The sequence below is a fragment of the Enhydra lutris genome, unplaced genomic scaffold (assembly GCF_002288905.1).
Source record: "Enhydra lutris kenyoni isolate GAN:26980312 unplaced genomic scaffold, ASM228890v2 scaffoldscaffold31, whole genome shotgun sequence".
In the NCBI taxonomy this organism is placed as follows: Eukaryota; Metazoa; Chordata; class Mammalia; order Carnivora; family Mustelidae; genus Enhydra; species Enhydra lutris.
In genome coordinates, this window is record NW_019154115.1 from 2,767,285 (window position 1) to 2,782,683 (window position 15,399).

At 41.3% G+C, this 15,399-nt stretch overlaps 1 protein-coding gene across 2 annotated transcripts in view; it reads left to right on the forward strand.

Moving 5' to 3' along the window:
- Positions 1–15,399, forward strand: part of LOC111153194 (enhancer of mRNA decapping 3) — a 60,833-nt gene that overhangs the window by 21,576 nt on the left and 23,858 nt on the right. For both annotated transcript variants that reach the window (XM_022512056.1, XM_022512057.1), the window contains exon 3: positions 787–1,106. In XM_022512056.1, coding sequence (XP_022367764.1) covers positions 787–1,106 — 320 coding nt within the window. The remainder of the gene's footprint in view (positions 1–786; positions 1,107–15,399) is intronic.

The window sequence follows — 15,399 nt, forward strand, 5'->3', positions numbered from 1 at the left end:
AATAACTTTATATGGTGACAGATGGTCATTAGGCTTACTGTGGTGATTATTTCATGGTATATATAAATATCAGATCACTGTGTTGTACACCTGGAACTAATGCACTATTGTATATTAACTATACTTCAGTTAGGAAAAAAACAAAAAACCACTGGTCTGCAAAAGTGTAGCTGGTTGCTGTTGATCCCAGTTTCATAATTTTTATTACTGTTAGACTTTGTGTGTGTGTGTGTGTGTGTTTTACACTTCCTGTATTATTTTTTAATGTGGTAAGGTAGCCACAACATAAAATTTACCATTTTAACCACTTTTCAGTGTACAATTCAGGGGCATTAAGTAAATTCACATAATGGGCAACTGTCACCACTCTCCATCTTGAGAACTTTTCCATCCTCCCACACTGAAACTTCATACCCTGTAAACTAACTACAGTCCCCCTTCCTCTGGCCCTAATAACCACCTTTTTACTTTCTTTCGCTATGAATTTGACGGTTCTAGATATCTCATATAAGTGGGATCATTTAATCACTGTCCTTTTGTGATGGCTTATTTTACTTAGAAATAGTGTCTTCAAAGTTCATCCATATTGTAGCATGTATTAAAATTTCCCTTCTTTTAAAGGCTGAGTAAATATTTCACTGTGTGTTTGTACCGTATTTTGTTTAGCCATTCATCTTATGGGGGGACTTGGGTTTGTACCTCTTGGTTATTGTGAAGTATGTTCTTATGAACATTGGTTGTGACACCATTACAGTTTTGAGACTTGGATTCTTTTGTGTATTTCAGGGCAGGTGACATTACGGAATTAAAAATTCTGGAGATACCAGGTCCTGGAGAAAACCAACATTTTGGAGACCTTCATCAGACAGAATTAGGCCAGTCTGGTATTGGGTACCAAGTGGGTATCAATCAGAATGGCACGGGCAAGCTGGTGAAGAAGCCAGCCTCTTCCAGCAGTGCCCCTCAGAATATCCCTAAGAGGACAGATGTGAAGAGTCAGGATGTTGCCATTTCCCCACAGCAGCAACAGTGCTCAAAGAGCTATGTGGACCGGCACACGGAGTCCCTGAGTCAGTCCAAAAGTTTCCGCCGTCGGCACAACTCTTGTAAGTTGGATCAAGTTGATGTTTCTTCTTAACCTTGTGTTTCAGGCCTATAAGCTCTTATCCACTGCTGTTCTTTAAAGAAATTCTTTATTACCCTCATAAAAAAGGATGCTGGCAGAGCTTCACAAAAATACAGCATGATCGACTTCATGCAGGGCTAGTCCCTCAGGATATTAAGGGAAAGAAAATAAATAAATAAAATAAATAAATAATAAATAAATAATCCTTTAAAAAAAAAAGACAGGAAGGGATTGTCCTATGCCTCTCTGTGATCAGACAGTTTCTAACAGACTACAGTTTTAAATTTGCTGTATTCCCTGTCCTTACACATCAAGGAGGAAATGCACAGGTGTATTGATTGCCCAGTTTTGTTTGGCACTAACAAATTGTTGAATGCCATTTAATCACTATGGAACCATAGGTAATTCACTAGAATGTGGTTTGCTCTTTAGCATATTCAGTTATGTTATATGTAATGTTATAAAAAGTGAAGTATAGGGGGACCTGGGTGGGTCAGTGCTTAAGTGTCTGCCTTCGGCTCGGGTCATGATCCCGGGGCCCTGGGATCAAGCCCCGCATCGGGCTATCTGCTTGGCGGGAAGCCTACTTCTCCCTCTCCCACTCCCCCTGCTTGTGTTCCCTTTCTTGCTATGTCTCTCTCTGTCAAATAAATAAATAAAATCTTAAAAAAAAAAAAAAGTGAAGTATAACATTCACCAAAATCTGTATGGCATCTGTCTTAGGGGCCAACAGTTTCAAGTTTTGAAGATGCCTTGATTTTGTGAACAAGCTATTGAAATTTTGGAAATTAAGGGGCGCCTGGGTGGCTCAGTGGGTTAAAGCCTCTGCCTTCGGTTCAGGTCATGATCCCAGGGTACTGGGGATCGAGCCCCACGTCAGGCTCTCTGCTCAGCAGGGAGCCTGCTTTCCTTCCTCTTTCTCTGCCTTCCTCTCTGCCTACTTGTGATCTTTGTGTCAAATAAATAAAAATCTTAAAAAAAATTTTTGGAAATTAAAAAAAATATATTTCTGGACATTTTCCTTCATTGCTTAGGTAACTGTCTGAATCGGGGCACCTAGGTGGCTCAGTCAGTTACGTGTCTGCAGTTGGCCCAGGTCATGATCCTGGGGTCCTAGGATCAAGCTCCGCATGGGCTCCCCACCCAGTGGGGAATCTGCCTCTCCCTTTCCCCCTCCCTGCTGCTTTTGCATGTGCTCTCTCGCTCTCTCTCAAATGAATATAATCTTAAAAAAAAAAAACAAAACAACTGTCTAAATTGACAATAATTGAAAACCTGAGAGTGAAATTGAACTGTTACTTTGGTATCCTTAGAAAAAACTGTAGAATGCTTGGATAGAAAATTTGTTCTTTCCATTTCAACTTTAACCCTCACTACTTTGCTTTACTCTCCCTTTCTAATTTTTAAAAAACGTTTATCTATTTATTTATTTTAGAGAGTGAGCTTGCACGTGCCTGTGTGTACAGGATGAGAGGAAGGAGGAGCCAGAGGGAGAGGGAGAGAATCTTTTTTTTTTTTTTTTAATTTTATTTTTTTCAATGTTCCAAGATTCATTGTTTATGCACCACACCCAGTGCTCCATGCAACACTTGTGCTCCATAATACCCACCACCAGGCTCACCCAAACCCCCACCCCTTCCCCTACAAAACCCTCAGTTTGTTTCTCAGAGTCCACAGTCTCTTATGGTTTGTCTGAGAGGGAGAGAATCTTTTTTTTTTTTTTTTTTTAAGATTTTTTTTTTTTTATTTGACAGAGAGAGATCACAAGTAGACAGAGAGGCAGGCAGAGACAGAGAGAGAGAGGGAAGCAGGCTCCCTGTCAAGCAGAGAGCTCGATGTGGGGCTCAATCCCAGGACCCTGAGATCATGACCTGAGCCGAAGGCAGCGGCTTAACCCACTGAGCCACTGAGGCGCCCCGAGAGAGGGAGAGAATCTTAAGCAGGCTTCATGCCCAGAATTCGGACTCTGAGATCATGACCTGTCCTGAACAGAAACCAAGAGGCGGGTGCTCAACTGACTGAGCCACCTAGGTGCCCCTACTCTCGTTTTAAAAAGCTCTTTTTCTTGGGTTGCCCGGGTGGCTCAGTGGGTTAAAGCCTCTGCCTTCGGTTCAGGTCATGATCTCAGGGTCCTGGGATCGAGCCCCGCATCGGGCTCTCTGCTCAGCGGCGAGCCTGCTTCCCCCCCCTACCTGTTGTGATCTCTATCTGATAAATAAATAAAATCTTAAAAAAAAAACAACCCTTTTTCTTTACCAAAAACATGGACTTGTTTGTTTAAAGTTCAAATATTCAAGCAGTTTATAGTCTCATGTGCTTGGAGACAACCTTCATTAGCAATTTTTTCCTAAATATTTTTTCCTCCTGTTATTAACATCTTACATTACTAAGGTAGATTTGTTATAATTAATGAACCAATGTTGATATATTATTATTAATTAAAATCAGTATTTCATTCCCATTACCTGTTCTCATTGTAGACTTCTGTCCCGCACACCACCTTACATTTAGTAGTCAATCTCCTCTTGCTTCTGACGGTTTCTCGGACTCTGATTGGTTTTGGTGACCTAGACTATTTTGATGAGTACTGGTCAGGTATTTTGTAGAATATCCCTTCATTGGTATTTGATGTTTTTCTCATGATTAGATTGGGTTATGTGTTTGGGGGAGGAAGACCAAGGTGATAAGTTATTTTCATCACATCGTATTAAGGGCATGTGATATCAGTATGGTTTATGACTTGATGTTGACCTTGATATCTGGGCTGAGGGAATGTGTGTGTCAAATTTCTCCTCTGTAGAGGTTTTCCCACCCCCTTCCATATTGAAAGGACATCTGTGTGTGCAGTCCATACCTAAGGAGTAGAAAGATATGCAGCGTATCTGCATAAATTATTCGGAATTCTTCTACATCAGAGATTTGTCTCTTCTGCCCTGTTTACTCAGTTATGTATTTTTTTATCAGTAAGGACTCGTAGTTATCTTCTACCTTGGGTTATAATTCATCACTGCTTTATTTTAGTGCTCAAATTGTTTCTGTTTTCGCAACTGGTAGCTGTTTTAGTTAGCTCCTGTGTTCCTTTGACATTCCCCCATTCTTGGGGGGGGGGGTGTTCCCTACTACTTCTCTACTTTCTGGCAGTACAAGATGCTCCAGGTTTATCTTCTTTATTTCCTACCCTACCCTAGAATTAACCATGTCTCCAGGGAGCCCTGTTTCTTTTATTGGAGAATGGTATTACAAGCCACTATCTGGGTGCTAGATGTGCTCATTGCTGAGTGTTGCCTTTTGGCTGACAGAGCAAAGAAATAGGTATCTGTATACATGTATAGACGTGTATCTATTACTATTTTCTATATGACTTTCTGTACTATATTAAGTTAATGTGAGTTCATACGGTTGTGTCCAACTCTAACCCATTACCGTGTCGCATCATTCTAGCTGCCTCCTTTTTTTATGTGTAACTTCTCGCTCTAACAATGAGAGACCTGTCTCCTACTATCTGCCATCCATTGGCTTAAATGATTCCATTCTGCATGGATATAGCACTATCAGAGTTAACAACCTGCACCCACACTCCCTTCATTGACTTTTTTTGTACATTTGTAGCAGATTGTTTTGTCCCCTTCTGCCATCTGTCTTGGGATCCTCCCACCTCCTCAATGGTATTTTAAAAATTTGCATACACTAAGGCTAATTCTTTTTTAAAGATTTTATTTATTTGAGAGGGAGAGTGAGAGAGAAGGAGAGCATCAACTGGGGGAGGAGGAGAGGGAGAAGCAGACTCTGCACTGAGTAGGGAGCCTGGGGCAGGGATTGCGTTTAACCAGCTGAGACCCAGGTGCCCCATGGGCTTATTCTTTGTGCTCTTAAGTTCTTCGGGTTTTAACAAATACAGTGCCTTGTATCCATCATTACAGTATTGTACAGGATCCCTGTTTCACCATTTCAGTCCTTCCCTATTATCCTCCACGACCTCTCCCCCTACCTCAGCAACTGCTGATCCTTTCACCATTTCTCCAGTTTTGCCTTTTCCAGAATATCACATAATTAAAATCATGCAGTATGTAGCTTTTTGAGACAGGCTTCTTTCACTTAATATGTTTTTAAGATTCATTCATGTCTTTTTGTGGCTGAATAGCTCATTTCCTTTTATTGCTGAACAATATTCCACTGTATGGATGTGTCCAAGTTTGCCTATCCATTTATCTATCAAAGGGCATCTTAGTTGCTTCCAGCTTTTGGTGATTATGAATAAAACTGATATAAACATTTGTGTGTGGGTTTTGTGTGGACTTAAGTTTTCAGATCAGTTGGGTAAATACCTAGGAGTGTGGTTGCTGGATGTTACGGTAAGAGTGTCTTTCTAATTTTCCCCCCCTTACCAACAATTATACCAGCTCTCTTGAAAGAGTGCAGTTAAGTTCAAAACAAATAATTTATTTGATCTTTACTAAGTCATTGGTAAAAAAGTGGGATCACTCTCAAAAGCATTCCTTGGTAGATGTTTCTTCTGCTTTTGCTGGTTGGTGTTCAAGTGCACATAAATAAGGTAAAGAGGTCATGGCACTAAAATGTTATTCTAATTCAGAGAACTTCTTTTGAATCCAGGTTAGTGTGGAAAATGTCTGTGGCCTGGGAATCTGATGATGAGATGTGGCTCAGAATTGGTTTATTTTGGAAGGTAGAGTTGCCTTTATTTGTTCAGTGAACCCTGAGTTCACTTAGTAGACTGGTCTGCCAGAGACTTTGCATTTTATGTGGCATTTTAAGGATTCCAAGAAAATAGAATGGTTTCTTCCCACCGTAGTTGTAATGTAGATTATCAGTGTTTTTCTCATCAATGAATGAAGAAATGGAGGTTAAGTATTTTTCTCATTAGAGATATGTAAGTAGAATTTTCTCTGGTGTATGTGCATTGATACTGAGACTAGTAGATTGATAAAGTGTAGGAATATAATAATCTCTCTGGTTTTTAGTGTTCTTTCAAGGTTAATGATGGGTTGTAGAGGATTTGTTGGTTCTGGTTACCTAATCCAACATTGATGAGAGATTTAGCACAAGCAGATTTTAATCTCTTCTTTAGGTTGTGTGTATATGTGGGGTGGTTATGGAGGATAGTTCCTGTGACCTTGGCTATTGAACTGAGCACTGAGTGTATTTGTCATGTAGCTGAATGGAACATGAGTGCTGTGGAGTAGAGGGAAAACCATTTGAGACCAGCTAAGGATACAGGTCTGTGTATAGTGTGTTCAGTGTAACAGGGACCGCACCATCCAAGGTTAGAAAGTTTTTATGGTCCTACTGAGGTCCTACTCTGACTTAACTCCTTGGGTGTGCTTCATCCAACAGGCTTGAAAACCCTGGTGCTGCTGCTGGAGCCCAAGAAGTTGACTGATTACTAAGGCCTGGAATTTGGGGAGTTGAAAATAAGGTCCCAGATGCTCTCAGTCACTTCCTCGTGAAGCCTGTTGAGTCTGACATTAAAACATTTGCAGTTTGACCTTCAGGTGCCCTTTAGCGTGCTAACTGCAGGACAAAGTTCCCCTTCACAATATGTGTGTGACAAAAACCAATAAATAAGTGGCAGTGAGGGTTACACAACAATGGGTTTGTTGTTAAGTTATCCTGGCCAAAGGGCTTTTGTGCCAGAGGCTGGCAGCAAAATGGCACAGGAAGGCGGCCAGCCTCTAGTCTTAACACATATTTGGCCCTTGTAATTGAAAGGTAAAGAAATCTGCAAAGCGCTGTTTATCTTTTCCAAGGGAAGTGCTTTTCTCTCTTAGTGGCCAGAGGCCATTTTAAATACAGAGCCAAGACCTTTGGGCTGAGTAACCCAAGTATCGAGACCACTTTTCACCCAGGACTTCCTAATATTTGTATTCACTGTGAGCAAGAGGAAGAATAGGAAGACAACTAAGCACATTGGCCTGCCTTTCGTTTACTTTATTTTGTCTTCTCTTTTTCTTGCTGACCTACGATGTCAGTATTTCCTCTTGGAGGTTTTTTTCCACTGTCTGCTTTCCGGACAGTATTTGGAACATAGCTGGTCCTTAGTATATATTTGTCAAACGAGTGAATGTAAGGTCTGTCTTTAGACAGAGCATGAGGAAAAACACCTGGTACTTTCTAAAGGCACAACTCTGGTTTGGTTGGAAATGGTGTTTGTAGAGCCTTTAGGCTGAGCCAAAAATGGCTTCCCATTTTGCTGCTTTTACCCTGCCTTCTCTTAAATTGATTAATTGCTTATTTTCATCTGTTGTTGTGATAGATCCGGGATAGTTCATGTCACTTCCTAGTGGGCACAGCTGAACTCCTTTCCTCTGAAACCCCTGCCTTATGCTCCCTCTTGTATTACTGTTGACAACTTCATCTTCCTGCCCTTTTCAGTCACGCACAGTTTTGATAGATCCCTTTCTTTCCCATAGTTAATCTCAAGATGGCTTTTCTTTTGTGACCTCTTTAGACTCCTAACTTTTGTTGTTTTTTGGGGGGTGTTTTTTTGGTTTGTGTGTGTGTGTGTTTTGATATTTATTCAGAGATTTGTGTATTTATGGTGGGCTGGGCATAGAATTGGGTGACGGTCTGAATGACATGGTTCTGCCCTCTGCTGGCTTACGGTGTCCTTGGGGAGTTAGAGTAAGAACACAGATAACTGCAGAACAAAGTAGGTGGTATAAGGCAAGTGCCAGCTGAACGGCACCGGCACCGCTGCAGGCGGTCCAGTGGGGATGATCTTTCAGCTGCAGCGATCAGGGTGGTGTGTTTGGGCTGAGTCTGTAACAATACGAGTGAGAAATAGCGTAAAAACTCAGCAGTAGGGATGGTGTAGATCAATAGGGTCTAACCTATAAAAAAATCATATAAAAAGATATTTTGAGAAATCTTTCATGAAACAGAACTAAGCTCTTAAGCAAGAAAGCAAAGTATAAAATTTTGTAAGATGGATGCATATTGGGGCGCCTGGGTGGCTCAGTGGGTTAAAGCCTCTGCCTTCAGCTCAGGTCATGATCTCAGGGTCCTGGGATCGAGCCCTGAGTCGGGCTCTCTGCTCAGCAGGGAGCCTGCTTCCCTCTCTCTCTGCCTGCCTCTCTGTCTACTTGTGATCTCTGTCTGTCAAATAAATAAATAAAATCTTAAAAAAAAAAAAAAGATGGATGCGTATTTTTGACTAAAAGGAAACATGTCAAAATGTTAAGTGAGTATCTGGAATTTTCTATATATTTTATGCATTACTGTGAACATTCGTTAACAAAAAGTTATTTTTTTAAAAATTTTTTTTAAAGGATTTTATTTATTTATTTGACAGATCACAAGTAGGCAGAGAGGCAGGCAGAGAGAGAGGGGGAAGCAGGCTTCCCGCTGAGCAGAGAGCCTGATGTGACGCGGGTCTCATCTGGATCCCGGGACCCTGAGACCATGACCTGAGCCAAAGGCAGAGGCTTAACCCATTGAGCCACCCAGGCGCCCCCAAAAAGTTATTTTTAAAAAAGGAATGCCTGTTTCCTGTTCCTTTTGAATTCCTTTTTAGCCTTGTTCTATACCGAAGAAGGTTTTTGCCTTTACCTTATGTGCTCATTTTCTAGACATGATCGTCTGTTCGTTCTTTTAACTTTGCCTGGGTCTATCAGAGTTTTATGGTTTCCCTACTTGTTTCCGCAAATAGCGTGGAATTTGGAATCTGACAGCTCAGAGTTCAAAACCCAACTCAGACATTTATTAGCCCTGTCAGTTTGGAGCATCCTTAGTTTCTTCATTTGTAGAATGCTGATTTTAATTGGGTTGTTTGGAAGACAGATTGAGAAAATGTGTCTGTCAAAGCTTAAGATGGTGCCAGGTACATAGGCTCTGCAAGATGACGAGTGAGTCCTTAGTGTCTTCCTCTGCTCTTGGCTAGTAAATAGAGACCGTAATAACCATCTTAACTATTTTCTCGCCTTTCTAATACCTTAACGATACTTTAAAGTGTAACAATGAAGTCATCTTTGGGAAAAAGCTCGTGGTAAATGTTCATGTACAGTGGATTATATCAGGGTGCTCTGATTTAGTAATAGAAACCCTACTTCATGGCTCAGATAACAGAGAAATTATGTCATAGGTGAAGTCCAGAGTTGGGATGTTTCCGGGGATAGTATAATCAGGCCTTCAGTCTTGTTTCTCTGAAGCTCTCCTCTGTGTGTTGGCTTTGTCCTCAGACTGAAACTAGCTGGGTGCAGCAGTTCTGTGTGTCTCATCCAGATTCTTTAGAAGGAGAGAAGACACTGTCTCTTCCAGGGTATCCTCTTTAGCAGGGCTTCTTAACCTCACTACTCTTGATATTTTGGGCCAGATAATTGTTGTTGTTGTTGTGGGAGACTGTCCTGTGCAGTTGTCACATGTTTAGCAGCATCCGTGGATTCTACCTTCTAGATGCCGGGAGCACTCCCCAACCACCACGAGTTGTCATAACCAAAAATGTCTCTAGACATTGTCAGATATCCCATGGGGGTAATATTGCCCCTGATTGAGAATCAGAAGTTCTTTAGGAGTGAGAAAACCTTTATTGGAAACTGCTGGGATGCCTGGGTGGCTCAGTCAGTGAAGTGTCTGCGTTTGGCTCAGGTCATGATCGCAGGGCCCTGGGACCCAGCACCCCATCGGGCTCCCTGCTCAGTGGGGAATCTGCTTCTCCCTTCCCATTGCTTGTGCGCTCGCTTTCTCTCTGACATAATAAGTAAAATCTTAAAAAAAAAAAAAAAAAAAAAAAGACAAAACAAAAAACCTACTGCAAGAGCTACCCTTTGCCCTTCCCCCAATCCTATCTACTTGACCAATATTCTTCTCGTGCCCATGCTTAAATCAGTTGTTGGCATGAGCACCACATGATTGATTCAGAAACTGATCCATTCCTTCACCTTAGAGGAGGGCATTGTATCTATCTGAACAAAAATGGGGTTTGTTTTGAGGGTAGAGGAGTATGGATGTTGGGTAGACAACAGCAGGGTCTGCTTACAGGGCAAAACTCTAAAATTGCTTATCTTTGGCAAGGGCCTACTGAAAGTACATGGTGGAAAATGTAAGCAGTTTGACTGTTGGGTCTCAGAAGTGATTGGGGGTGATCGTGAGGGGGGGTTGAGTGTAACAGGAGAGGACTGGGGTCACATCATATTGTTCACCATAGACTCTCTGGCACTTAGCACAGATCCTGGTGGACAGCAGATGCTTAATGAACATTTTTGAACAAATATAGAAAAATGCTGATCAGAATTTTCTCCTGAGTGAAATTTGGGCCCCCCCCAATTAATTAATTAATTAATTAATTTGACAGACTGCGAGAGAGGGACACAGGCAGGGGGAGTGGGAGAGGGAGAAACAGGCTTCCCGCTGAGCAGGGAGCCCAATGTGGGGCTCAATCCTAGGACCCTGGGATCGTGACCTGAGCTGAAGGCAGATGCTTAATGACCTAGCCACCCAGGTGCCCCGCGAAATGTGTTTTGGATTCAGTAAGCAGTGGTATGATTATAGGTGCAGTTCGCTGAAATGAAGATACTCATGGAGACCCCCCCCCATTTGTGTCTTTCAGATAAACTATATTCAGCTTCAAACAAATTACGCTTTGGCCTATATAGTGCGTTAAAATAAACATGAAGTGGGGGCATCTGGGTGGCTCAGTTGGTTAAGTAGCTGCTTTCGGCTCAGGTCATGATTCCAGGGTCCTGGGATTGAGCCCCACATCGGGGTCCCTGCTCAGCAGAGAGCCTGCTTCTCTTTCTCCCTCTGCCTGCTGTTCTGCCTACTTGTGCTCTTTCTCTCTCTGCCAAATAAATAAATAAAATCTTAAAAAAAAAAGCATGAAATATTTGACTCATAATATTATTTCATTAGGTTTCTTGTACTTCCTCTTTTTTTTTTTTTAAGGATTTTTATTTATTTATTTGTCAGAGAGAGAGAGGGAGAGAGAGCAAGCACAGGCAGACAGAATGGCAGGCAGAGGCAGAGGGAGAAGCAGGCTCCCCGATGAGCAAGGAGCCCGATGCGGGACTCGATCCCAGGACGCTGGGATCATGACCTGAGCCGAAGGCAGCTGCTTAACCAACTGAGCCACCCAGGCGTCCCTGTACTTCCTCTTTTAAAACTAAACATTCCTGTGACATTGACAACTCTTAAGTGGTTCATCAATTTATTGTTTTCTGTCATACATACATACTATATGTATATATCAGATACAAGACACAAAAGGACAAATTTAAAAAGACTAGATAAACACGGAGTAAACCTTTACAGTGATACTGGTTTAAATTTGGCTCAATGGTTCAAAATGTTTTGCTTATTAAAAAATTAATATTTAGTTAGAACAGTGAATTACTGTGAGTCATTGACTTTTTGGGGGGTGATGGGAGGTGATGGATAGGTTTATTACTGTGATTGCGGGCATGGTATAATAAGTGTTTGAATTATGTCCAAACTTATAAAATTGTGTACATGAAGTATGTGCAGGTTTTTGTATACTGATTATACTTCGGTGAAACTGTAAAAATGAAAATCAGTGCTTCACTTCTGAGCAGCTCAAGCCTGGCTGCATCTTTTCTTGGTTCCCAGGGATGAATCCAGAGCCACAGTAGACTCTGACTTTGTGTTTCTTTAGTATCTTCCCCTTTGACTAATTTTGTGTTTTTCTTCGTTTTTGGTTTGTTTATAACTAAGCTGTTCCCCCTCATTGGTAGCAGCGGTGATCAGGGGTTTGCCTTTATGGTTTGATCACTTGACCTCTGTTAGGGGATTAATGTTTCTAGATACCTACTTTGTTGAATTAGAGACTGTTAACAGAGAATTAGGTTAGTCTTTTTTAATCTTTTCTATTTGTCTATTTGTCTACTTTGAGTTCCAGTCAATTAAGACTTCCATCCACACTGGGAGAAGATGGGCTCTTTAACCTCTAGACTGGTCTGTGTTAACTCTTGGCCCTTGTCTGAGACTTTAGAATTGGAATTGTAAGTGCTATTTCTCTGTATGTATGTCTGTCTAATTCAGAAAGTTCTTTACCTTTACAAATTAAAAAGGATTAAATAACAATTTTTGAAGTAATATTTTATTAATGGTTCAGAACTTTTTTGCTCGTTAAACATTAACATTTGGTTAGAAGAGTAATTAGCTCTGAGTCATTTTTTAGATCTTGATACACCACTAAAGAAAAGAGTAACCATGCTAGTTATTTCAGACGAAATTTAATAGAATTGGTTAAGTAGGTGTCAGAAGACCAAAGAAGCAAAAGGAGACATTGAGGGAGAGGAAGCCGGGAAGAGGTTGCTGTTGTCAGAACATGGACATTCAGAGAACGGGCTTCCCAGAGCCACTGACGGTTCTTCCAGGGAGTTGCAGTGAAGCTTGTTCTGTCTACACCAGCCGAAAAGAAAAACTGGAGACTGGAACCAGCTGGCAGGGCAGTGCTGGTGCAGATAGCAAGCAAACGAGGAGGAAGTCCCTTCTCATTCCTCCTTCCTTTCTCCTTCCATTCTCTTCAGGTAACTACTGCTGGTAGTGGAAGCTAACCGGCAACCAGCTAAGGAAAGAAAATTGTAGTTTTAGAGTTCCAGTCTGGCACTGTGAAGATTGAGTGTAGAGTTGAAAGACAATAGTTTAGGGACACTTGGGTGGCTCAGTCTCTTAAGTTTCCAATTCTTGATTGGGGCTCAGGTCATGCTCTCAGGATTGAGCACCCCACATTGAGCTCCCCACATTGGGCTCTGCATTCAGCTGAGAGTCTGATTGTCCCTCTCCCCGTTCCTCCCCCAGCCTGTGCTCATGCACTGTCTCTCAAATAAAATCTTAACAAAAGACAGTAGTTTAGTGACACCCTTACTATTATTATTCTTATTATTATTATTGAAACAGAGGTTCAAAGAACTGATCCTGGGCTCAGTTAATTAAAAAATTTAAAATTTTGATGCCTGAAGAGTCATTAGCTGAAAAAAAGAAACTTATAGTAACCAAAAAGAATACCTCTGAGAGGCATGATGGAGAGCAGGGCGAGCGAACTTCTGTAAAAGGTCAGATGTTAAACACTTTAGGCTTCGCAGGTCATAAGGTCTCTGTCTTAAGTACTTTTTGTTGCTTTTGTAGCACAGAGGTAGCCTTAGACAATATGTAAACAAATGAGTGTGGCTGTTCCAGTAAAACTTACTTACAGAAGCAGGCAGTGGACTGGATTTGGCAGAGTCCGAATAGTTCGTAGACTCCTGATGTACAATATTCACTTACTGTGAGGTTGGTCAGTGATAGGCCATATGCATTCATGTTTGGAATAACCTTAATACTTTTTAATTTGGGAGACCATCTTCTTTAGATCTGATGAATTTTGTAAGAACTTCATCCTAGCTAAAGAATGCCTGTAAGAGGAATAGGGGAAGTGTTAGCTCTGCCATGTGCTTGTTCAGTTGTGATTGCATTATTAGTATTATTTTAATAACATTGTTTCTTTATAGGAATCTTTTTAAGCCGCTTATTTTATTAAGCTCTAGTAGCTACAAATTAATACAGTTGCACAACAGTGTGCATGTACTTACTGCTGCTGGGCTTCCTGTTATGTATATTTTACCACGATGAAAAGGAATTGATGTTACGTCCACTTGCATGGACGTCACTCTTTCCTCTGATACCTTGAATACTGGCAGTGATCAGCTGGCATGAAACCTCATAAGGGTGCCAGTTTCTGTCCATACATTAAATTCATAAATCTTAATTTTCCTACTCTTTTTAGTTAAAAACTAAAGAGAAGTCAGCGTCTTTTCCCTGCATCCTGGTGGATCATCTTTTACGTTCCCGGGTTTGCACACACCCACTGGAGAGAGACCACTGGGCTAGAGACTGTTTTCTAATAAGATGCCTTGATTTCGTATTGAGGCAGAACATTCAGCCTACGCACTGGACTTTTTTTCTGGTTGTTCCTCTCCCTCCTTATATTGCTGATGGTTTTATCCTGACCTATGTTTTCCTGCCTGTTCTCCCATTCCTAATTCAGTTCTGCTTTCTCATCCACATTTCTATGATACTTGATATAAAGTTATAATTCTTACCATGTTGTATTTCAGTTATTAGCTGATATAGCTCTCCTCCTTCCTTTTTGAGTAGCATGTTTTGGTTTATCCAGCATATTCCTAGCACCTAGCTGTGGCACACAGCATGCTTTCACTAAATGTTTTGGGTTTTTTTTTTAAAGATTTTATTTATTTATTTGACAGAGAGAGATCACAAGCAGGCAGAGAGGCAGGTAGAGAGAGGAGGAAGCAGGCTCCCTGCTGAGCAGAGAGCCCGATGCGGGGCTCGATCCCAGGACCCTGAGATCATGACCTGAGCCGAAGGCAGCGGCTTAACCCACTGAGCCACCCAGGCGCCCCTCACTAAATGTTTTTGTCAGATTTTTAGAACTAGAACTTAACCCAGATTTTGAAAAGCTTGTCATTGTTTTATAATTCAGGCTGTTTCTGGTGGCTCAGCTAGATTTTCCTCTACTTTATAATTTTGGCCAGCCTTAGTTTTTTTCAGAGGTCTAAATCTCATCCTCTAGCTCAGCCCTTTTCTATACCAATATTTGACATTAGGAAGACTTGGATGCGAGTTCTATTTACATGGTACACATCTTTCTTTTTTACTTTCTTTCTTTCTTCCTTTCTTTTCTTCTTCTTCTTCTTTTTTTAAAGATTTTATTTATTTGACAGAGCGTAAGCAGTGGGAACAGCAGGCAGAGGGAGAAGCAGACTCCCTGCCTGAGCAGAGAGCCCAATGTGGGACTTGATCCCAGGACCCTGGGATCCTGACCTGAGCCAAAGGCAGATGCTTAACTAGCTAAGCCACCCAGGTGTCCAGTACACATCTTTCAGAATAGTTATTGTAATTAATTTTGTCAGTGTTGATGAATTTGTTAAATATTTATTGACTGCTCACTATGTGCTAGGAACTGTGCTGGGGATACAACAGTGAGTATTTTACATATAAGGAGATTGAAAGGTTGAATGACAGGTGTAAGATAATGTGGTAATGAGAACTGCAGCTAGATCCTAGGTCTCCTGGCTGGTCTCTAGGGCAGAAGGGAGTTGCTGTGAGAAGCTACTGTAGTGTAGTTGGAATGATAGGAGTGTGGGGGTGAGGGGGTTTGCTCGTGATCATTCTAACCTCTAACCTTAATAATTGAGGAGCTCAGTCTTTCAAAAGGAAGCACATTACATTTATTTAAACCATATTGGAGGTTCCATTTGGCCTACCAGTAACCTGGTCTACCCTTTCAGGGTAGTTGTATT